This window comes from Lepeophtheirus salmonis, chromosome 3 (assembly GCF_016086655.4).
Source record: "Lepeophtheirus salmonis chromosome 3, UVic_Lsal_1.4, whole genome shotgun sequence".
NCBI classification, from domain to species: Eukaryota; Metazoa; Arthropoda; class Copepoda; order Siphonostomatoida; family Caligidae; genus Lepeophtheirus; species Lepeophtheirus salmonis.
The window spans coordinates 3,114,048-3,139,482 of record NC_052133.2 but is presented as its reverse complement, the minus strand read 5'-3'; the positions used below and the strand labels follow the sequence as shown (position 1 = coordinate 3,139,482).

Below are 25,435 nucleotides of genomic sequence, written 5' to 3'. Positions count from 1 at the left end.
AAATGAGTAAGTTTGGAGAGGAGAACAGATAATTAATGGTTAAATTATTTACATGATGATCCTACATCCCATATCAAAGGAAGGAAACTTAATCAAATATGTCTGAAAAACTAAAGTGTGTTCAAAGTTTCCTTGTTGTAACAATCTTTTTAATGTATAAAAATGACATTAATTTCTAACCGGGACTGGAATTAAGACTGTAATATATTGCGTATCGTTTTCGAATGATTTTTTTTTACGTCGTTAGGGTGATACAGTTGTATCTTATTTTCAAATACCAAAGAGCTTCTTATGGATCTGGAAAAGGGATTTAGATTGTAGATCCAAACCAGCTACTCAGGTTGTCTGGATCCTATAATATGATAACTAAAATATTTCTGAAGCCAGGGTTTCCCAAACTTTATTATGGCCAGGCTCCCCTCCACTAATATATTCTTAGCTGTGGCCCCTTTTATACGAAAAATGTGTACTATGTATGTCTAGACTGTAAAAATCCTCAATTCTGCATCTTCCTAGACATTCCCCCCTTGCTTTCCCTCACGACCCTCACTTTGAAAACCATTGTCTTAAGCAACCTTAGTTTTCGGGACCTCAACTGGAACTTAAGTGTTTGTTACCAGAACTGAGTCTATATACCGATACCAGGACCAATATAACCACTGAATATTAACAGGGTACAACCCTCCTCGCAAATTCACTTGGACTTGTATATACTGTTCTCAAGAAACACCTTAACAATAACAGAGGGGTCTGTTGCATAGAACTCAAAACAATGTTTTTAGATAGCCTCCCCCCCCCATGACAACAGATTGGGAGTACTACATCCCCTTACTTAAAACTTATTGTCAAATTTATCAAAAATAAGTTGTTATGAGAAAATTATTACTGGTTGTCATCACAATTTGGATATCAACATTTGTTTGAATTCAAAATTGTATCTTAATTTAGTGTATTTCCGTCAAATTTAGGCTCTACCAATAAAATTTATTCTCGTATTTTTCATAAAGAATCTTTTGTCAAATTTTTTTTTTAGTCACTATTATGAAACTTTTTCCATTTATAAAAAAAAAAAAATATTCTCCAAATTTGTCGAAAAGAGCACAACAACCCTTCCTCAAAGAAAAATCCTATTCACTTCCTGAGTATGGATCTTATATTATAATTATCGACTTTAAGTGAGTTTAAAATAAATTTGAGAACTTGATGAATATATGCAAGGACTTGGAATTGTATTGAGCATTGAGACTCCACTTAAACTTTTCTCCTCTCGTCATTTTAAAAACATGTTATTTTTTTTTAAATAAAGAAATTTCTAATTTTGTAGATTACAATCATAGATTCATTAGAATTTAGTGCCTAGAATGAAGCCCAAACATACAATGGACGCCTAAATAGTTAAAAACGAGCCTTCATTAAAAAAAAACAACGAGTCAAGATGAGTACATAATTATGATTGTGTAATATACTAAAGAGAATTAGTCATAATTATTAATCCTTTTCCTCTGATAAACATTATTTTCACTTTTTAAAGGGAAAAGACCGTAGTTATTGCTCAAAAATATACATAACGAACTTGAAGCACACTGCACAACGCATTTACAAATGAAATGAGCTAGCAACAGAAAAGAAGAAGAAATTATGTGCCTAAAGTTAGATACTTTGTAACATTTGTTGAAATGGATTTCATCTGTTCAGCTGCCAATTAATCCAAACTGCCTTCATTTCTTTTTTAATTCTTTATATATTTAATATATTTTCTTTTGTTAAAATAAAACTCTAATGGGAGGTGATTATAGAGATAAAATATATGGAGTGATGATACTGAAGCTGACCAAAACAATCTAGTTATTCCAACTTTTTTTTTCAAATTTATGGCATAATTTGCATCTCATTGGTCATTACATCAGATCAACCCGCAGATCATGTCTACAAGTGCATATTACTTAAATAAGATATATAATATCTCTTAAATATATCCCCTCAGTAACAATTTTTGCTTGTTACTAGAAAAAATAATATTTGAAGTTCAATATAATTTTTCAATTTTTCTTCCAAAAAACTTAATTTTCTGTGAATACCTATGAATGTTTAAAAAAATTTCATATTTTTATTTTTTTGAAAAAACAATTATTTGAGAGGTTTAATTTTTGAAAAAAATTTCCTAAAAAAATATGGATTTGTAAATTTTTTTTTATATTTAATATTTGATTATTTTTTTTTGTTTTAATTCAATATTTGAATTTGTTTTCATTAACATATTGCAGGACTTTGAATTCCAGTAAGTATAAAAAATGGTCTAAGTGCACTATGTTCACCATTTGACCAGCTTCATTGATAGGGATGGGACTTAAATAGATAAATATTTAAGTTTACAAAACACTACAAAACCCCCATCCTAAGTCATTTTTTGATCGAGAATATGTGAATGAGTGAACATAATTTACATATGTGCTTAAGTTTTGTTTTTTAATTGTTTCAATCGTCTTATCCCTTCCTTACTTGAAGTTTCTTTATTTTTAAGTTAGTTTTATATATAGAAATAGGATTTGTGTAAGAGCGCGAGGAGAAGGCGGGAGCGAGACAAATGGTATTACAAAATTAAGACCCTTTTTAATATCAGCAACTGTTTATATACTTTTGAGGAGAAAAAATTAATTTCTGTTATAGAAAAGAGAACCTTCTAAATTTAAATAGCTCTTGTGCAGGGGAAATATTTTAATTATATTGAAGTTCATATATATTTATTTTAATATGTATTTTTAAATCAATTTACAACAAAGTTAAGCGATAATTTTTCTTTTAGAGAGAGAGATGTGAGCACACCCACTACTTATTACATAATGAACAAAAAAGAAGAAAGAGCACACTCATCAACTTTTTTTGCTTTTTTAATAGGTATACTTAAAGTTGATAGTCCTGTAAAGAAAAAAACGAATTTGAAAACGTCACACTCCTTGGAATTTTAATTCATTATGATCCATATTCTCAGAATAATAACTAATGAAACGACATAGTAGAGTATTTCGAAATATATGTGAAGTTCCAACTTTAAAAAAGAAGGTTTAAATTAAATATAATCTACATACTAAGAAATAAACCGTCATACATTTATGTTAAATATACAAAATTAAACAATTAGAATCATATAACTAATAATAATAACAAATTATAAATACAGAATATTGAAATTATAGATTGATCCAAATAATATTTTGTTGTTTTGGCATCGGAATTCAGTTAAATATATCATAACTTTAGGTTGAAAAACACAAGCCAGACGTGGAGTTTAATCAAAAAGATCATCACCCCTTTTTCCTCATGTGAAAGTTACTATATACAATTGTGCACAGGATAGATATATCTCTACCGATGAGATCTAAATAATTATTAGTAATAAAGTAAATATCAAAATCATAAAATTAGAATTAAATCCATCTCTTCTTCCAGTCTTAGTACGAACAGCTTTTAGAATCCTATCTTCATTTATTTCATGTTTATCTATTTGAAAAAAAAAAAGTTAATCCATGTTGTCAAATTTTAAACCTTAATTACTTATCTTCGATATATTTGAATAAGACTCCTTAATAACTGATAAGACAATTCAGGCAACCATTCTTGACTTAATGTAGATTTCTAACATGACATCTTTAAGATTTAGAGCAAAAGCTAATTATGTAATAATGTCCGGCAATATTACTCCTTATTAAGAGCATCAAAAAAGATTTTGTTGTGATCATTTAAGCAATTGTTTTTGCAATTTATAAGTTTTTTGGACACCATTTCTTGGAGCTTATGAAGCATAGCTAATCCTTAAGTGATAAAACAAAATAATATTTATTGACTATGTAATATTGATACCCAAGTCTTTAAGTGAAGAAACTAGTGTTAGACAAACTAGTTGCGAACCATCCAAAGCTACTACTCCCGTTGTTGTGACCATTTAAGCAGTTGTTTTTGCAATTTAATGAGTTGTGTATCATAATTATTGATAGTTTTAGCTAAACTAGAATTAAGTCATCTTTTTCTCGTCCGGTAAGTATTTCCAAATTCCTGGGCCTCCATTTCCAGACATCTAAACAGAAGGCGACGTTATTTTAGGTATTTTATTTAGTTCTCTATCGACTATCAGTATCTAATATTATATTAATATTGAATAATAAAGGCGAGAATTGATAACGTTCTTGATATAAGAAGATGTTTATTATTTTAATCAATGATACCATAAGTATTTCTTCCCTTCTCCTTGCACGCTTTTGTATCCTTATCAAAATTATCAACCTTAAGGATAAGTACTACTCCCCCAGTACTTATCTCATATAGAATTTGTACTCACCCTACGAAATAAGTAATCCCCCGTTAATGAAATAACTTCATCCATTTTCCTTTGTTTAACCAGTACACATCCTGGAATAAATGGCTACTCCCTTGCAAATTATGGGTTTGAAATAGAATCCTATGTATATGGATAAAAAAAAGGAGATCAGTGTATTTGTTTATTTATAAGTTATCTTAAATTGTATATTTTTATTCTTCAGTTTATCAATAGTTTTCAATGACAACTTTATGATTTACAAAACTCCTTTGACATAATCGAAATGGTTGCTATTGTTATGTCGTAGATCTATAGCAACTTCTTCAGAATGATTTAAATCACTTAGGCCAACTGAACGATTCAAGATGTCTTTTCTAAGCAAGGTCCAATCATCTGATGGCACCCACAGCATTATATTTGTGTTAAGCAATGAAGCGGCTGCAAAAATCTCAACATCTGTTGACCATTCATTTGGTAATGTCATTCTACCATAATGTTCTACTACGTTCTATACATGGCTCTTTAATTCTTCTGTTTTTGTCATAATATGGATAACAATAGCCTGTCTAATTTTGATATGCGATGACTGCGCCTCAGTATGCTCCTGTAAAAAATAATAAAATCTTTTTTTTTAGATTTAATTCACATTGACTAGATAAGTTCAGCCTTCATTGGCCCATTTATCCCTGAATGAGCTTGTGTAAAATACGTACCGAAAGAAACAATTGCTATCACCATTCATCCTTTCAAGAATTGCAGGTTTGTTGAGTAAACATCCTTTTTTTCTTGGGGGATGAATGCTCTGAGCAGCTTTATAATTTTGCCGATAAGCAGTGATAAGGTTGTAATTGCAAAGTGCACTGTTTTCGATATTTTCGACTTGTATATCATCTTTTAAGTTTTCATCTTCTTTGGGAGAAGAAAAGAATGGTGTTAAGTTAGAAATGTTTTGCCTTGTCTCAAGTATTTCTCCTTTTTTATTTTTCAGGGTACAAACTTGGTTGTCGTAAATCTTTTAAATAAAGTAAGGCCCCTTGAAAGATAAAGCTGTTTTACCACCTTTTATGTCCTTTCTGTAGATGTCTTTCAGTAAAACTTTCAGCCCGTCTAAAAGGGATGAACCAGTAGTTCTTATCGTTGTTCGTATTTAGTTTTTTGAGTTGCTTGTGCAAGCTTGATATTATTGTATGCTGTATCAAATGTTTTCCCCTTTATACTAATAATCATTTCCATCACTTTCGTCACTTCATCTTCATTAAACTCATTGATTTCTTCCTCATCGTTTCCATAAACAAAATTGGAATCGTAATCAGTCATATCACTACCATCTAAATGATTGGAAAAATCTACAGGCAATATTGCCTGTCTCCCATACATGAGAAAAAAATGGTGTCATCGTTGTTGATCGATGTACAGTTGTAAGATGAGCAAATAACAATGGCTCAAGACATCTCTACCATCCTTCAGGTTTTCTTATAGAACCTTAAGAAGTTTATTCTTAATCGTTCCATTCTGCCTCTCCACCAGACCGTTAGCTTGTGGGTGGTAAACACTTGTTAGCCGTTGATGGATCCCTGTAAGTCGATGCAACTCTGTGGATAAAAAGTTGACAAACTCTCTCCCTTGGTCATTAATTTGAATTTTCACACATGAGTGACGACAAATTAGTTTAAATAGAAAGCTTACAACTGAAACCGCTGTCTTATCTTTCAATGGCTCTCCTTCAGTCCATTTTGAAAAATAATCAATGGCCAGTATAAAGTAACGATATCCGTCACATTCAGAAAGTGATGCTAAATCTACTCCAATCTGTTCCATTACTGCTTTAGGAACAGGAACATTCTGAAATGGAGGTTTCTTTTGCCTCCACTTATTATTTACTTTCTGACAAAAGCAACAGAACTTCCAATATTCTTTAATTGGTCCATAAGAACAAAGGGTCTACATGCCTTTTGGAAGTTGGTTTTTTCCCCTTTGGTCAATACAGTTGGTGGCCACACTCACTTCAGGAGATATTGATAAATAAATTCAAATGACACATGCAGCATTATCAGCACTTATGGATCGTGACTGAATTTGTTACATTTGTAATCATGTACATATAGAGGGGAGTACTTATTTTACAGGGGGAGACTTTTCCACTATGGGATTTGTATGGGGTAGTACTTTTCTAATTTTTAAAGGTAGTTTTTTCATTACAAAATACTCCACTCTAATCATAATTCATATACATTTACAATATATATTAAGAGTTGTATAAAAAATAAAATGCAGGTAAGTAAAAACGAATGAAATCTTGAAGGTGTTTAGTTCAGCTCATATTAAAAAGAGGAAAAAAAGGAAGTACTTTATATAAAATTTAAAAAACATGAATATCACTTTATATGAGGTTAGCAACAAGCTTAAGTACTCCCTGCCTCATTAAATCAGGATTATAAAATTATCAAGTTGTTATTATTATTTTTGAGGAGAGAACGTCTTAGTATTGAGTAACTACGTGCCACTGTGGTTATGAAAATGAAGAGTAACACCGATGATTTGTTGGGTAGTTATCTTATATATTATTGAAGCATATCTTTTAGTCGACCCCTAATAACTCTGGGTGATGCCGGGTACATCAGATGGCTAAAAAATAGATGTAGAATCTTCTTCATCGCCAGGAGCAGGTGAGCAGATATTTGTTTGATCATTATTTTGGAAGGTCAGTAAATATCGCTAAAGGTATTTTTTCACTATGTGTAACTTGTCAAATAGCAGAAAGGATATTTGGGTATTACAAATATTTCTTGTTTTTTTTATTGAAACCTCTTATAGCCTGGCAGAAAAATTATAAATGATTTATTGATTCTTTCAAAACCATAAACTAAGCATTATAATTTCAAAATCTCGACACAGGTTTTGCACACTGTGTGAGGAGCCAACGCTTGTCTTGGGTACCAAAGTGTTACCTTGAAGTAAGCAAAATACATGCTCTTAATAAGGCCAGGAATGTTGCGCCCATATTTCTTTCTCTTTGGTTGCACCTCTGAGTCTTGAAAGTAAAGCTTCTGCAGATGTAGCAAAATATATTTGGATCATCTTTCTTCGTGAGTTTCAGAGACCATCGTTAGAGCAGTAAGAATGGGAATGGTATGTGTTGTGTATGACGTATGTTATATTATATAGATTCATTGTTCCGTGCATTTAAAAGTTAGATAAATGTATATGATTTTAAATAATCGTGTTCAAAGAAAACGAAATTATTTTCCAATCTATTGACAGACTGAATCAAAAATATATTTATAAAAAATAGACCATATAATCCGACCTTTACCACGAGTACTCAGTAGAAGGATAAGTTTTTCTTGAAAATCATGAAAATTGAATATATATATTTAACTCAAAAATAAAAATATAGAATTAGATTTGATTTTAGCACCCTCGAATTAGTTTAAAACTGTTCTTAAATTCCATACTATATATGTTTTTATCTTTTTGTAGATTAGTATAATTCATAAGAAACAGTGAAATGCAAAATTTGATATTTACGGAAACGGAACTTAAAATTAAATAACAAGCACAAAACCTATACCCCTGTACCTTTGTTTTGTAGATGTTCTATATTCTACGAGTTATAATTTTTTCATCTCATAACGTTTGAAATTTAATAAAAACATTTGTCATTTTAATTTGAAAAATATTAATTGATACTATCAATTCATTTTAGTCTATTAAAATTAATTATTAAGTATATATTTAAGATCAAGTAATATGACTGTGGTCATTTGAACTGTATAATTTGCCACATAATTTGTTTTATGTGTTATTAGTTTGCATCAAAATTGTACCTAGCTGGAACTAGTCTATTTTACGTATAATACAAGTTGAACAAAATCACAACTTGAATGCAACATAAAATGTCTTCTTCAATTTACATTTATGTTCAAGTTTTAATTATATTTAAGAAATTGCAAAAGTTACCAACGAAGTTGAAATGAATAATAATTTAAAATGAAAAGTCTAGTCGTTGAAATACCATTCGATTTTCAATATATCAAGATGGAATCATGATCTCTTTTTTTTAAATCATTATTTTTCTGAAACAGGTGTATAAATGATTAACATTGTAAAATGCAAATGCGCATAGTGGTGGATGCATAAAAACTATCTAACCGAGTTCACAGAGCTTCTGGCGCGTCATCAAAGATGTGTGCAGCCTGACTTTGTCTTGCTGAAAGATTTTATCATAGAAAAATAAATATATAGAGGTGAGAGGCTATTTTTGATGGCACTTTGGCAGTGATCTTTTTGAATACGCTGCTCGCTAGAGCCCTACTATAAGAGTTGCAACATTATTTGAGCGCCACCTTGCGTCAACGTTACATAACTACTATTGAGGCCTTAAAGAACTTAATTTTATTACATTGAAAGTAGATCAAACGTAATAAAATCATTATTAAATGATAACATTATTTTTTCATAATACGTTCATTTTAGTTTAAACAACTAAATCAAATTACACAACATTACGAGTACAACATAAGATTAGACCACTTTTTCTATTATACATATACTCAATAAATATAGAAACAAACATTTACAGAAAATATTTGCTTGCAATTATAAATGACAAAAAATATAAATTGAATGAAGGTGTTATGGCAGTAAGGAATTACCTTTTTCATTAAACATTGATTCTTATGGATTTCCAAAATTATTTTATTCAATATTTTTTTCATTTCTGTTGATTTATAAACTTTTTGTTCCAAATTTAATTTTAATTATTGATTTCTTCTGTCAGAGGAGTAACTGGAATTTATATTATAATCTGGTCTTAAATTTTCATTAATTTTCAGAGAAAGTTATAGAAAATGAAGCAATTGCTTATAGTTAAAAAAATGACAACACATACCAATATTTTATATCTAAAATGAACTGAATAATACTTTAGCTTTAAGAATCCCAAAAAAAAAAAATTGATTTTATAAAATTATAATGTCAAAAAAAATCGATTTTATAAGGAAAAAGATTATACTAAAATATTAATCAATGTTTTTACAAGAATATTTATTTTGATGTTTCCATCATGAACCTACTACGACAATTGAAACTATATGTAACTTTTTTTCTCTCTTTTATAATTTTGGTTTTTTTTCGTAAATGTATGTGCAGCCGAATACGAATATAGCGACTAATAAGAAAATGAACTGTCATAGAATTTAGGAATTTTTGTAGACGATTTTATCATTCCAATAGCCATTTCGGTAATATATTTTTCAATTTTTGTCATCTTTTTTAAATCTTTGATCTAAAAATTATTTCCACGTTCAAAAATTGTTCAACAAAATTTTTAGACCCGTAAACTAATCCATTTGAAGACTTATAATTTTGTAAGGATATCAGGCTGGTCCAATCACTTGTCGACTTTTCTTCATCAATATAGAATGACTTGCATTCATTACAATGAGAATGACTCTGAAATGTTTTACGTAAACAATATCCCACCAAATAAGCGAAGGAATTCATTTCAGCTAAGTCGAGAGAGTTAACAAAAATGATTTCAAGATCCTTTATCTTTTCTTGATTGTGAAATTCTTCTATCATTTTCGATTTCTGTAGCGATACTAAAAACGGAGAATTTTCCTCCTCATTACTTATCCCGTGTGTTTTATATAGAAATTGTGTTCAGAGTAACAATTTTCAAGGCGTTCTTCAGTTCCACACGAGGTGTTGGTTTTTTATATCTTACTTGGGAAAATATATTCTCAACACAGTCTTGAGTAAATCTAGATCCAAATACAAAAGAAAAACCTGCTTGAGATAACAAGAAGTTAGACACCTCAATGTAGGATTTGGTAGAAAGTATAATTTCTTTTTGTATTGGCTTCCATGTACATTCATTTTTGTTTCCTATTCCTATAGAACTAATTAATTTATTAAAAGCTTGCAAGAAAATCACTGCCGAATCAAACTTTTTTATGTTTGTCTTACTTAATCCTGTTCACAAGTTTCTTGATGTCATTAAATCAAACCAGTTTCCAACTTGCTCACAAAACTAAGCAGCCGTTAAACAATATTCCGATAATTGAATTTATCAACCAAAAATCTTATTGAACTTCCAGTTGTATGACTAAGAAGGTCTGAAGCAAATGAAACTATCATCTTTTCAAAATTTCCAAGATTAATACTCTTGGGAGAAAGACGAGGCTGGAGTTTGAGCTCCCGATCTCTTTGGAATAGTATTAAATCTTGGAAGGGCTGTAATGATATCGTAGATGAGGGGAGTTTATACGTAGAGGCTGTCTACTGCCAGTGTGATATCTTGGTCATTAGTAAGATGGTTAAGCAAATTTTTTAAGAGATGAGGAACAGCAGCAAAAATGAAAAGATCCTTCAAGGAAGAGACGGGATTAGGAATTTTTATTCATGATTTTATTCCCATTTATTAAAATTCCTAACTCCTTGATTACAAGGACCCATATCTGATGTTATGTGGGTGACTATCAACAAGGACTTATGAGCAGCAATTGCAATTTCCTTTAAAATCAAGGCGAAATCTTTTTTATTGAAACTCGATCCAGTAAAATGGTAGGCAAGGATCTGCTTCTAACGAGCTTTGACTCCAACTAATGGAAATACTAGAGCATGTGTGGCCAACTCATCACTTGAATGCTTAAGGTTATCTAAACCTCTTACTAATTAGTAATTGGTCACCGACATCATATATTTCAAGTAAACATATTTCACTTCGCATTTAACGGACCCTAGTATCTCTATGATGAATTTTTTTCTTCAGCTCCACAATTTTCTCCCTTCGAACTTCTAGTTGATGTTGAATTTGAAGAGAGTAATTCATGAATTTTACCTTTTCCAATTGTTACAAAAGCTCTATACTAGATGTAAAAAAATATTCTTATAGGGCTTTGCGGTTCGGGGCAAGAGAGTTCAGCTGCTATAAAAATGGAATAGGTAGGGATGTTATTGGATTGAAGAACACATTCGGACTATTCAACGTTAACCCTACTCATTGTTTTTTTACATCAGGTGAGTTAATGAAATTGATTATATGATTGGCCAAAACAATATCCCACAAGGATTAAAAAAATAGCTTGCTATGTGTATGATTAACTCGTTAATACTGTGACTGTCTTAGAAAAAAATGGTTGTGGACCGCGTGGAAATACTGATACAATACATACATCTAATTCATAAATAATAGTGATTCGGATAGATCTTTTGTACGAAGCATTCGAATATAAACATTATATTACCCGGGCACTTGAAGCATTACCCCTGATAAGTGATTTCTTTATTACTTGTGAGTCCCTTTTGTGATTGGAAAACAAGTGGTAGATTATTCCAGACTTTAAAGATAATGTGCCTCTCTTTTCTTGATAGTTTTGTCTGCAAAGCATTTTCTATTCTGCTATTGCTTATAAATAGTAATTGGGAACTATTAAGCGAGTATGTGTTAAAAATAGAAGTGACTCAACTTTCGTTGATTTTATTGGATTATTTGAATGCAATTTCCAAACTTATTGACTCTGGAATCCTCTTCTATGTAGTTAAATTGCTTGTTATCATCTTAGAACATTACTCTCTTGATAATCTGGGATATTTACAAAAATAAATAAATACTATATGTGTGCCATACAAGCTAATAATAAGTTGTTTGATTGAAGACAATAGTTGAAATGTATCTAAATATAATTCGATTGTTTGAGTATTAATTGAACAAATAAAAATAATTAGAACATCAATAATATTCTTCTAAATTTAAATTACCTATATATGAGTTCTCCATTATTTTATTTTTTTATCTTATTGATTCATTTGGTTTTATTGTGGAGATGCAAATGCTATTTCGTTATTGAAATTTTTGTCAGCCGCGTAAAATTTCAAAATCCTTCCTACTATTAGTTGAAGAACTATTATACGTGTTCGTTCTTCAAAAAATGATAAAGTGTAGTTCATATAAATTAGTACTGTTTCACATTGTTGAGATAATCTTGACAAAGGTATTATTGTTCCGTCTGGGTCAATGTGCCGTTTATTAATTTCTATGGGGAAAGATATTTGTCAATTTCAGACGCTCATTTTCGAACAGACATAAATAAAAAAAATGTTAATTGTAGTTCTTACAAATATTGACGTGAATTTAATTAAATAAGTTTATCAGCTCACGTTTTAGATACATCAGATGGAATAGATAATCCTTATCTCGCCATGATACATTTAATTTCAGTAAAATATCTATCTTTTCGACCTTCTTGGGCAAAACATACAGTCGTATAGATATAAAAGATTGCAGTTCATTGCACAGATAACGAATATTTCAGAACGTATAATTTATATGTAGTTTTTATGATATTTTATTTAAATAAAATTAATAGTCATGTTAATTAAGATAATAATTAATTAAAATATATGATAAAGAAATATTTTATTATACATTGTTTGGTTGATAGTTTCAGTTCCATTTTAGTGAATTTATAATGCATGTCTATTGATCTCACCTTCCTAACTCAGGCGCGTGCAAGGAGAAGGGGGAAAAAGACATTGTGTTATTCATAAACATAAATACTAAAGTATCAGTTAAAATACACCTAGTGTGGAGATGATAATTATTAATAATGTTGTTCTTGGCTGAATCCACACAAATTCTTAGATTACCCAATTACTTTTAACTGAATACTCCTTCATTTGAACATAACATCCTGTACTGTAGTCGAGTCCACCTTTTCCGTGTTAAAGTTATATTTACGATCCAAGACAATTCTAAGTCCCCATCCCTCCATGTCCTCATACTATCTTGTCCGAGTCGATTCTGATTCATCATGCTCAGAGTCTAAGTCTATAATACAATGACTCAAGTACCACAGCTCTGGTACTATCCAACTTCATATCAAATTATCAATATATGGAGATGATATCTATCACTTTGCACGCAACAAAATATCACATCATTTTTGCTGTCACAGTCGCACAGGATGCCCATAGCACATACTTTTTCTGTGCCCAAGTTTTCATACCTCTGAGTCCAAGTCATCCGAATCCAATAAGTCCTCCTGCTCCGGAACAATTTAAAAAAAATTGAGAGGCCCATGGAGTGATGGAGACGGCATCTCTCATTGAATTCACAAATACTTCCTTTAACTAAGGTGGTTATAGCTCATAGCATCAATGGAATGACTACGTAATGGTCCTCAATCATTAAAACAAATGATTGATCCTTTATTCTTCCATTTAGACTTGCAATCATGGGACGAAAGTATTATCCATCACTCTGACACGTAGAGACAACAATTCACTTCAGATTATGGATCCATCATATCAGTGATAAAACAATGAGAAAAATATAAGGATCCAGATATTTAAAAAAATAGTATATTAATCAACAGCTGACCTTTTTCTAGAGCTGTTTGTGAACAGCTGAAATTTATTTCAAGATATTTCCCGACTTGTCACCTCTATTGGTTTTATGATCAATGTTCAGCTCCTGGGGGACACTACAACTGCTAACATGACGGTATATCTCGATATTTTCCATGATTTTATCGGCATTTTCGACGATAGGCCTGCCAGTGCGTGGAACATTATTAATCTCCAATACAACAGAACGAAATTGCAGGAACTACTTTCCTGCAACACAATCCGAAATAATATCGGCTCTGTATACCTTGCATATCGCTTGTTTGGTCACTCTTGACGGGTATTACCCTTTTAGGTAGTAAAATATGTTGATTTTTTTTCCCTTTGAGACCTCCCTACTCGACGCACGATAATTCACGACGGAACCTCCCAATTGCAACACTGTCAGAAAATCGTTTGTAGTATACACTCACACCTTTACAACGCTTTATCGTATGATCCGATGTGACCATTAATGCACAAGATATACTTAGTTAGAAAAAAGTCGGGAAATACGAAATTACTTTTCCCCCAACCTATTATAATAGACTAAAATGGGTACTTGGAATAGCTCAAACCTCCGGTTAAAATCATTTCCCCTAATTATGGTCGATTGTGTATTTTTAACGTTTTTTGTGCCCTTGACCTCTTAAAATTCAATTGCTTCTTACTGTTAACAAATTCAACCTTCCTAAAAAGTTTCTCCAAAAATGATTTGTAACTTCTAATCCTGCAATGTTTTATGTGACCTTACCTTTGACCTTTCAAAATTTAATGAGCTCTTACAGTTAACATCTATAACTTTTCTACAAAGTGTCACCAAAATTAATACGTAACTTTTTTAGTAATTCTACTTACAAACAAACCGAGTCAAAAATATAACTTCGTTGGAAGAGGTAATATGTAATTTTAACTGATCAAAAATAAATGTAATTATCAATCTAAAAATTTTAAGCTATAGGTATTCTACATAAATCTAATTGTTCTTACAGGGAACTTATTGGGGCTATAGAAAATATGGAATAGGGAAGGATATGTCACCAGCTCATTTCTTCTCCAACGGAGCCAAATTTCCATGCATAAATGTAAAATTGTTAATTAGAATGTTTGGTGTTATATTTAAATAAAATATTAAAAAAAGAAACAAAAGTAAACTCTGTTTGTACAAGTAACAACATGTATAAAATTCTAACTTGTACAACATAACAAAGGCAATATCTAGATATTGTGCATTTAGTGTCAACACGGAATAAACATTTGAAAAATAAGTTGCCACAGACCATTAGAAATAAAAGTTAAGACTTTTTACAAGGTAATTGATGATAGTTAAGAGAGAATCCATGATTATGTCCTTCATAAATTCCTTCATATGAATCTGTTTGGACACCAATAATGAAGGGCATTGAAAAAGTAACTACAGGTCCACTCTTAATAAGACAATTCCCGCTCGTATCAACTTCTAAAAAACAATATCCCAGAGCAGTCCCACAATATCGATCTCTAAGAAGAGTTGCAGCTTTATTCTGCATTCCTGATCCTCCAGGAATTGTGATATAATCCGTTCGACATCCTCTTTCTCCCACTACAGCTCCATTATCCATGCTCGGAGCTGGATTTTTAATTTTTTTTTTTTTTACAAAATAATAATAAAATAAGAATATATATACATTTTATCTCTGTGGAGCTTACAATTTGAGCCATTCGAAGATAATGTGAACGAATAGGGATCTGCTTCCAACTGAGAATATGTGATTCCACAATAGCCATCCTCAACTCTAATGCAAATAGAGTAACTTTGTTTCCATAAGTGTTGAGAGGAGGATTTTGCCCGATAGTTGAAGCTCTTTATGTGTCCGGAGAATCCGACGTAGTATTGAAGACATCCCGTGGGAGCTAATTAATTTGAAAATAAATATTTATTCTAAAAATACAAGAAATAAAAATTGTGTAGCATTACCAATGGTAGGATGCGTGCATTCATATTGGTGAATACGGATTTTCCATACTCTTTCATCCTGGATAGTGACAGTTGTATCCAAAATTACGGCTAACTGAATGGGTAAGCTCTCTGATGTTGCAGGTATAATGACTAAAAATATATTCAACATACAATTATCATTTAAATACTTATTATAGTTATTAATTAATTTACTATGTTCTCCTGTATTGGAACCACACATCCTTGGAATTTTATCTTCGTTATTTATAGCTAGGAAGTCTTTATCACATTCCCCATTGAAATTGGGGCCCAGCATCTCAAAAACCTCAAAATCCAACTTTATCTTATATTTGAAAATATTAAAAAAATGATATACTAAAAAATTAAACATTTATCAATTAACCTGACATATGTCACTGGATGCTCTTTGAACAATGATGTTACAGAATCGCTGATTAGATATTGGGTTTTTGAAAATTGTACCATTCTCAGAGATTTTTTCACCACACTCCCGAGTAACTAAATCATTTGTTTTAAGAAAGGATGAAGAACTTTTAGTGTATTAGGGGGAAAGAAATATTTTTCATTAGAATATGTGGGCCATCAAACACAAAAGGAATCTAGAATGATTTGCCTCAAAATTGAGTGTGGATTACATTTGTATTCTTATACAAAATATCGTCAATTTATGAGAATTAATTATTCTTATTAACCCTTTGGGTCACAATATATGAATGAGATATTTATATACTTTATTTGAAATGGCTTATATTGGGGCCAATATACATAAGTCTTATATTTCAAATAAAGGTTCTAAACTATTGTAAAAATTATTGGATGTGGGAACTCATCCGAATCATTTGAATACAAAGCCTATAATTGACTCAAATATGTATATGAAATATTGGCCAATGTGCGTAAGCCAGGGAATTCGTATATTACATATAATAGTATTCCCTGCGTAAACAAACAGTAGCACACCAATTAGAGCTCCATAATGCCGTTATTACTTGCAGTCGATGTCGGGAAAATAAATTGATCCGAAATTTATGAAAAATAAAAAAATAGGTGAACATCTATCACCGTTTATGAATATAAAACGGTAGACAACTATTACTATTAGTTGCCATTTAGTTTTAGGTTTGAACAACTGCATCTAATCATTTGTAAATAATTTTCAATTTTCTTTAGATAGGGGATATACACCGTTATCTTAATATTAGGTATAGTTTTATAATTTAAAAAAAAGAACTATCATTATACTTATAGCAAATAAATCAATTATATATTAAATATAAGTAGATATTATTTTTTCTTAACATGAGACGATTATGATAAAATAATAAACTTACATCTAGATCTGAATTTGTTATTCAGAGTTATATAGAGTTCATCTAGCTAACAGAACTGTAGATGATGCATTGTAGAAGCCTCTGTTGCCTTGTTATTTTTACTTTTCTCTCCAGAAAGAGATATATTTTAGTAAATATTTAAATAATACTCGAGAAATCAAATTTTCTAAGGATTTCCCACTTCCATATTGCTTGTAATAGTTTCTAATACAGACCAATAATAATTTTACAACTAATAACAGGAAGGATTTTGAAATTTCTACTCGCTTGACAACAATCACGATAACAAAATAGAATTTGCATCTCCAAAATAAAACCGAATCAATCAATAAAATAAATAAATTAACGGATAATTCATAAATAGGGAATGTAAATTTTTTTGAAGAATATTATTGATACTTTTATTATTTTTTCAATCAATACTAAAACAATCGTATTATTATTTTGTTACATTTTACTATTATTTTTCAGTAAAACCACTTATAATTATTTAGTATGGAAAACATTTAATAATTTATTTATTTGTGTTGAGATCCTAGATCTTTGCGAGAGTAATATTCCAACATGGTGACACGCAATTTGGTTTTTTTGAGAAGGATTTCCGACTCAATAAGTATGGGAATTTCAAAGAAATTAAGATATTTCAACATAAGTCTACAGAAGTTAAGAGGTTTGTTATATATTTTGTAAAACATATAATCATTTAACAGCTCCGAATAACTATTTATATGTAATAGCAGAATAGAATATGCTTTGCAGACCAAAATAACGAGAAAAGAGAAGCACATTATCTTTAAAAGTCTAGAATTATGTTCCACTTGTTTTCCGATGACAAGTGACTCAGTAGTAATAAAGCAATCAGGCCTGAGCTTGATATAATTATCCGTATAGACCGTACATCACGAAGTCCAATTTATAAATTGAATCGATATAAATGTGATAGAGATGAATGATTTCTGCGTTATATACATCCAGGAAACTGAAGGACTCTTATTAATGGAATAGAAGTATTAAAGTAGGAGACGAAGCAGAGTTCACTTTCTATCATTTCAAAGAAGGAGCTGTGGCTGGAGAATGATAACTATCTCTGCTCCTCACTGGGTATCTCAGTCGATTATTCTGTCGTTTTATGCAACTCCTTTTATATATATATATATATGGATTTATATAATGGATCCGTGGAAGATCTGATAGAATTTATGTATAGGGACAATTATTAACGAGATCAGAAGTCACTGATCACAAGTCACCTTGATATGAAGAGGTACAAGCACAATGAACGATCACAATGATGAAATCTAAAGAGTGAAATACTTATTCATTGGATCTCGCCTTAAGATATTGATAGATATGATATTGAAGAGAGTTATATCATCTACAATCTTGATAAATTCTCAACTCACGTCGTTATAATAATATTATTGTTTACATTTCTGAGTGAATTCAACAACTCACCCAATCAGAATCCAGACGCTATTTGACACACTTTTATTACCCACTACTTTCCTAAAAATAGTCACTTGACCAATAAAGGATTAAAGAAGATAAAACAAATCCCTCAAGATGTTATTGAAGGTATTTGTCCTCTTTTTAATTATTCAGTTATATAATTGAAAAGATTATATAATTAAGTAAAGATAATATACGTTCGTATTATACTGCATTATAACGAAAAAAATGAATATTTTAGGTATATATATGCAATTCTCTTAATATATATCTGATGTATCTTCTTTGGCTTAATAAATCATCTATATTTTTAGAAAAAAATCCTAGGACTAAGAGACTATGTCCTAAGAGTTGATTGTATTGAACCAAACAGGCACAACACTAATTTCAACATCCAATGTAATTACCTATAATACAAAAAGTATATCGTTGTTCTACAGAACCTCAAAAGATTTAAAGCAATATTAATCATTGACAATAATTTTCCAGAATATTCGAGAAAAATCAAGGAAAAAACTGGATATAGGTAGAATAATGAAGAATTTCCGTTGAATGAGTCTCAAAAAAAAAAGAAGAAAGGTACTGCATTAAACAATCAATTTGTATATTTGATATGAATGCCATTAAAAAATCATCAATACACACTCGCACAAACACACTATCTTAATGACAACCACTGAAAAATAGCTTATTTATGTTAAAATTCTAAATTAAAACGATTTACATTAAACTATAATTATATAATAGGTAAATTTCTATTGTAAACCCTCCTTGTATACAAGATTTTTGTTGTTTCTGTGCATTTGATGAAAATATAATCAAACCTGCACCCCCTTTTGACACTCTTGAAAATGCAACATATGTGACCATGTAAAAATACTGATTTTGGTAAATATTAATCAATTTTTCAAATGTTTGACACTGTGATTTATTTATTATCATTGTCATTCCTAACTTGACATGTTCCTTCTTCAACCATAAATGAAATGGAAATTGAAGATACCCACTAAGGCTAACCCTTTTTTAATTCGTATTTTTTAATATATTATATTCTTCATTTTTCTGTTACTAAGTGAGACATACAACATATAAATTAATTATATTATATAAGACACATGATAAGCAATATTTTGAAATGAAAAATACTCTTAATTACAAATAATGATAATTTAAAGGAGAAAAGTCACAAAGTAATGACGGGCCTTAAAGAAGGTAAAATGATCCCTCGTGACGTCATTGAGGGTGTTTTCCTTTTTTAAATTATTAAGTTATAACTTATAACTAATATCCAAGGTTAGACCATCATGTCTTGCAAGAATTTTCAATTTGATATATCTTACCGAATACTGCGCATGAAAGACAGATTTTGACAAAACACGCAACCACTCATACGATATGACGTCAATATTAAAAATCGTGGTGGAAGCCAAACATAAGTTGTACATGCTTTAAGGTATAACCATGTATTTCTATACCTAAACCAAGTAACGAAACGAGGACCCACATGTTCAATAGCTGAAAATGTATTGCTGCACAGGTACTGTTTAGTTATTATTTGCAGATATGATTATGAGTAAGTATGTTAACTAATACATTTTACTTTAAAAAAATGCTCATTCGAGGTCCGGAAGACGAACTTAGTTTGCTAGAGAAGATTACTATAATTTGGAGTTTTGTTAAACCCCTAATGATTAGGTTTTTTTGATCAGTGAAGGAGTCATATGTCTGTATGAAATTAAAATGAAGATAACAAGCGGGCCACTGTTTATGTGAAGGTATTCTAAGTATTTCCATTGCTTTTTCCCAAATTCTGACTATACATATATATTCGATCCAGGACTGTACTTTGTTAAGACAAAAAATATTGCTTGAGCTTTGAATAATTCATCACGTATCTTATTTCTTAATTTGAACATCTTAAAGTAAATTCATTAAACTTTTATAGAAAAAGTCCAATTTTTTTTCATTTTCTAATACTTACAAGGCCTTTTCTCAGATTCTAAATAAAGATACATAAAACCTGTCTAGAAGCTACACCTTATGATCTTGTTTTTTATTAAGATCATGTAGCTTTTGTGGGAAAAAAAATCAAGATCAAGGGAGTTGCTAGCATGCAAAACACTCTCCCCCCCCCCCAATTATCAACACCGGAACACAATTTCTTTTATAAAGTGGTTTATTACATATATATGATTAACAATTCGGGGGTATCAGATACTTTTTTTTGGTAGGGGAAGGGGGGATCCCCCAAAAGGGATAAGCGACATTTTAAACTAAAAAAGAAGAAAAGTTTTGATGTTTCTCCTCAAGGAGAGGAAATCAGGAACATACCCTCTAAAGGGTAAACAACTTTGTTGACTAGTATAACTCGAGATTCCATGATTCTTTTCATTCCTAAATTAGTAATAGATCAAAATAAAATGATAGCATAATTGTTATCATAATAGATGATTAAAATGTCTGATATTATGCTTAAATAGTAATACGTACAAATTGTAGGCATTACAGTCTGTAAGTCTATGGTACAAATTAACACTAATAAAAATCCAAATGTAATAACAACATATAGATGTGCTATGTTGACATAAAAACAATCTTGAACAAAAAACAATAACAGGAGAAAATCCCAGATACATATTTTACTTCAAAGATATATATATATATTTGCCAATATTTCATTGAGATATTTGAGTCAGTTATTAACTTTGTATATCCAATCATTTGAATCATAGTTTAGAAGCTTTGTTTGAATTAAGATACACTTTATTGGCTCCGATATGGTCCCATCCAAATAAAATTAATTTATCATTCTTTTATCAGTTGGATTAGAAATGTTTTCCCTCCTTGAAGAGGTGCTACAGGGCCATACTTCAAACCACCCACTTAGACTGTATTTTAAAGCGACGTCTTTTATTACTAGGAAGTTTGGAAGGGGTGTTCCGGTCAGTTTTGGGACGGAAATAAATTTCAGAACTATAGTGTCATTTACATCCAGGTTTTAAAGCTACTTAACGTTAGGTCTCCATTTCATTCCCGTTGCCTAATTTGAGAGAAACTATCAAAAAATGGACCCTGGAGTGCCTATCTTGCCAGAAGAACAAAGCGGTAACTCGCCCAAGGACGTCTGGTCCTATTCAGTTTTCATCTGATCCTCCAAGATTTTTTAACACTTCACATAGATATTGATGGGCGCTTACCTCTGTCAAATGTTGACAAGTATCTTTTAACATTTTTGGATAGGACCAAAAAATGGACTGAAGTTATTCCTATGTGTGAAACTAAGGCTAACTATGACGATACATTTAGATACTGAACGAGTGCGATACTTTTGTTGTTGCAATCTGAAAAGTGTTTTTTATTTTCCAAAGCTGTTGTCATATTTTTTTTATTTTTGAAAAGAGACCAGATGCTCAAAATTTATCATTCTTTTATTGGGATGATCAATTTTAAGTGCAAATTACAACACACCCAAAGGTTAAAAAAGAATTATTTGTTGGGGTAAAAATTGACGATAATTTTTCAAAGAATACAAATTAAATTTTGAGACAATCTTTCTAGATTGCTTTTGTGTTGATAGGCCATGTACAGAAAAGTTGTTTGATAATCGAGCGACATTACTCTGTGAGCAAATCGCTCGGGATAAATTATTCTTTTGAACTCAATGTACGTAGCTTCGAATCAAGGTCCCTCCTACAGAAGGAAATATACATTATGTATATGGACTTTAAATACAATAGTTCCTCGGTTTGATGGAATAATTATAATACTATCACATGCTTCCTTATATGTAATACTTAATCAGTGCAACTCTAACTGAACCATTAAAGGAACATTAAAAAAAAAATGTTAGATGTACAGAAGTCACAGAATCCTTTAATTATGTGAATAATGTGCTTCTAATGAACTATGGTACATTATATGACACGTTCTTTCAAGTCAATGGGGTTCGGCACAAGTCAAAAATTCGTAGTATTCATGTTTCATCAATATTTTGTCTAGTAATTTAGCAAATCATTAAAGTATTGTCCAAGTCATGGAACTTTAGTCATTAATTTTTTTATATTACTATAAATGAATAAAAAATGACCTTACATCGACAGCAAACTCCATATCCAGATGCACAAACTCCATCAATAACTCCTCCTTGATCCTCACAGTCAGTACTTATTAAGAAAGAGTGAAAAAAAAAAATCAATTGAACACGCTTAAAATAGAATTAAGAGTGCGGAAATGACTTACTCAGCGAAACATGTTCCATTTCTTCCGGTTGATGTTAAACAAGGTAGATTCAAAAAACGAACCACCGTGAAAAGATTGAAAACTAAGAAATAAAAATATCATATGTGTATATTTATATTCAAGAGATTTGCTTCGATAACAGTTTTGTAATTTAATTTTTGTTAGATGATAAATGATAAAAATGGTTAAAATTTTTTTTTGATATTGGATGACATCTATACAAGGTTCGTAAAAACAAGGATTCAAATCCCTTACAAAACCCTGGAATATTAAAATTTAATATTTACAATATAAAATATGCTTAAGGATAAATAGAATATTCTTTTCATTGATTATATTGAAGTCAAATTTTTTGAGTAAGTCACACACGACATTATTATCCATTCAACAAAGGGTCGAATAATATTTTTCATTGTGTATTATTTAATGATTTTCTTAGTTATTAATTTAATATATTTTTTAATTATAGTTATCTACAGGGTGGGGAAGGAAAACGGATACATCACTTTGACTACTTGACTCTTTATAGTTTTTATCTTAATGCTTATTTTTTTTAAGGTATCAGCGTGTTTAGTAGTTCAAAAATGACAATTTTGATCCCTCAATAATTTTTTTATCTACATTTCAGTTCAACATGGAGTCCAAGATTTTGTTGACGCACATATCTCAACTGGAGATATTTACCATATCCTTCTCTGCTCCAGGAAGCTTCTGGCTACTGTCAAGAAGCTTCAGGAGGATAAAAAAGACTTCAACAGAAAGGTTGGTAGTGGTGGGCGCAGCAAGTAGCCACTGATGAGTTCCTAGGCTGTTTATCAGGAAAAATGGAGGCCAAGCCAACTACAAGAATACGAACCCTGGCTAAAGAGCACCAAGTTGATCCTAAGACGATTCGATTGGCTATACAGGATCTTGGAGTGGTCAGCCATGTACGACAGAAATGTGACCTCCTTTATCACCAAACATTCCGCCTCTCGATTTGCCATGTGTGGGCAAGTTGAGAGGAATGTTTGTATGACAACTCATGTAAATGTACCAGATCTCAATTCTACAGTTGAGCGGGAGTGGGCCAATATGACCTAAGATTTAGTGACTTCGTCGTGCAATGGTGTCCATTTGTCGTGCAGAGAAAAAAACTTTGGCTGCAGTAGGGGAGACATTTTCATAAATAAATTCTGTATCTAGAGTTAATCTCTTGAGAAAAAAAAGGACCTTATTTTTGTGGTTTATGAAAATCAGCGTGTCAAAGTTAATAGAGGAAAACGTTTTCAATTTGGTTTTCCACTATATAATGCACAATTGTATTTAATTAAAACGCTGAGATTAATTAATATTTAATGAAAATACTTTAGCTTGTAAACAAGGCCAGTTTAGAGAGGGGAAACATTCATCAATCACCATTTTCGATTGGGAACTCGCGCTGAAAATAATTTTTAAATATATTCACGAAGAATAAATCCGAAAAAGACCATACAAAAAAGGATTTGATCTTTTTAAAAATGAAAATAAATATTATTTTCTTAAAAAAACGACTAAGAATGAAATATGGAAATATATTATTAAAAAGACCAAAGAAGGGTTGGCCTTTCAAAAATGGAGCATTCTTTTTTTTTCTACTAAGAAAAGGTCATTTGAAAAAAAAAAAAATATATATAAAATAGTGAAAATATTTTTCAAAAAATCGAATTTTTTAAAAGAGGCCATTAGATTTATATATACCCTAGGCTCCCCCCTCACGCTAAAACCGTCCCTGCTCGATAAGTTACTTACAGCGTCCTTTTCGCGATGAGTCCAAACTTGATGCTACTTCTTTACGTCTTCTACGCTTGGCGAATTTCTTTGTTTGCACATGGATTGAGGTAGAAGTATGTGGAGTGTATGTCTGATATCTGAGAAGAGATCCATATGGAGAAGAGATTTCTTGAGATTCCACTCTCTGAAAGTGGTTATATATGAAGAATAAATCAATTGATTTTATAAAGGGAAATAAATATCGATTTTTGAAGAGGGCAGACGTCGTTATCTTTACTGGATCTTGCAACATTTTATTCAAAAAGAAACAGGGAAAAAATTCCCAAAATCAATTGCTAGTTAGCCAATTTTTCCCAACTATAAAACAATAATTGAATAATATATGAGGATAATTCCCAACGGTACAAAAACTAATTTGAATTTAACCAGTCAACTTGTTCAGAACAATGGTATGAGGAAAAGAAGCAGAAAATACGTGTATTTTTATAAATTTTTTACTAGGTAGTGATGCAATGCCGTGTTAAATATTGGCTAATAAAATAAAATGTAATTTAGGAAGTGAAAAGGGTCAATATTGACAATGTAGGTGCTTAACTTATCGGTTAAAGTATTTCAAATTATCTTCAAAGGAATGTGAATTTCTTACTTTCATTTGAATAATAAACTCACACATCATACCTGAATCAATTTTACATAATAGAGAGTCACGAAAAAATACACTTGTTGAATTATCATTCTTCTTTAATAAATCACCTCCCTCCAAGGAATATAAATTACTAAATGAGGAGTATTTAAAAATGTCTTCCTTACAAAAATAATATATATTTTTTATATAAACTTATCAGATTCTTAGTTTTTTTTAAAGGCACACCAGGCTCCTTCAAAATAAAACACTGTATACAGTATAGTTTAAATATAATCTTGTTTTAATTTAATATTTAAAAACGCCATCCAGATATATTTTTATTGATAGCATCTAACATCAGGGTCGTTGTCTGAGGA

General features: G+C 30.7%; 1 protein-coding gene and 1 long non-coding RNA gene across 2 annotated transcripts; both read right to left on the bottom strand.

Moving 5' to 3' along the window:
• Positions 1 to 3,047: 3,047 nt before the first annotated feature.
• LOC139904836 (uncharacterized) lies at positions 3,048 to 4,165 on the bottom strand. Its single transcript, XR_011779083.1, has 2 exons — positions 3,859 to 4,165; positions 3,048 to 3,809 (listed from the first exon to the last, which is right to left on the bottom strand). It is a non-coding gene; the product is annotated as an uncharacterized lncRNA (long non-coding RNA).
• A 10,691-nt stretch (positions 4,166 to 14,856) lies between these two features.
• On the bottom strand, positions 14,857 to 25,215 carry LOC121114406 (uncharacterized). The gene is made up of 9 exons (XM_040708362.2): positions 25,112 to 25,215; positions 24,452 to 24,617; positions 22,682 to 22,763; positions 22,535 to 22,605; positions 16,045 to 16,160; positions 15,855 to 15,984; positions 15,660 to 15,791; positions 15,392 to 15,595; positions 14,857 to 15,311 (listed from the first exon to the last, which is right to left on the bottom strand). The coding sequence occupies exons 1-9, from the start codon at positions 25,166 to 25,168 to the stop codon at positions 14,998 to 15,000; spliced, it is 1,272 nt and encodes a 423-aa protein (XP_040564296.1). The 5' UTR covers positions 25,169 to 25,215; the 3' UTR covers positions 14,857 to 14,997.
• Between the last annotated feature and the right edge of the window lie 220 nt (positions 25,216 to 25,435).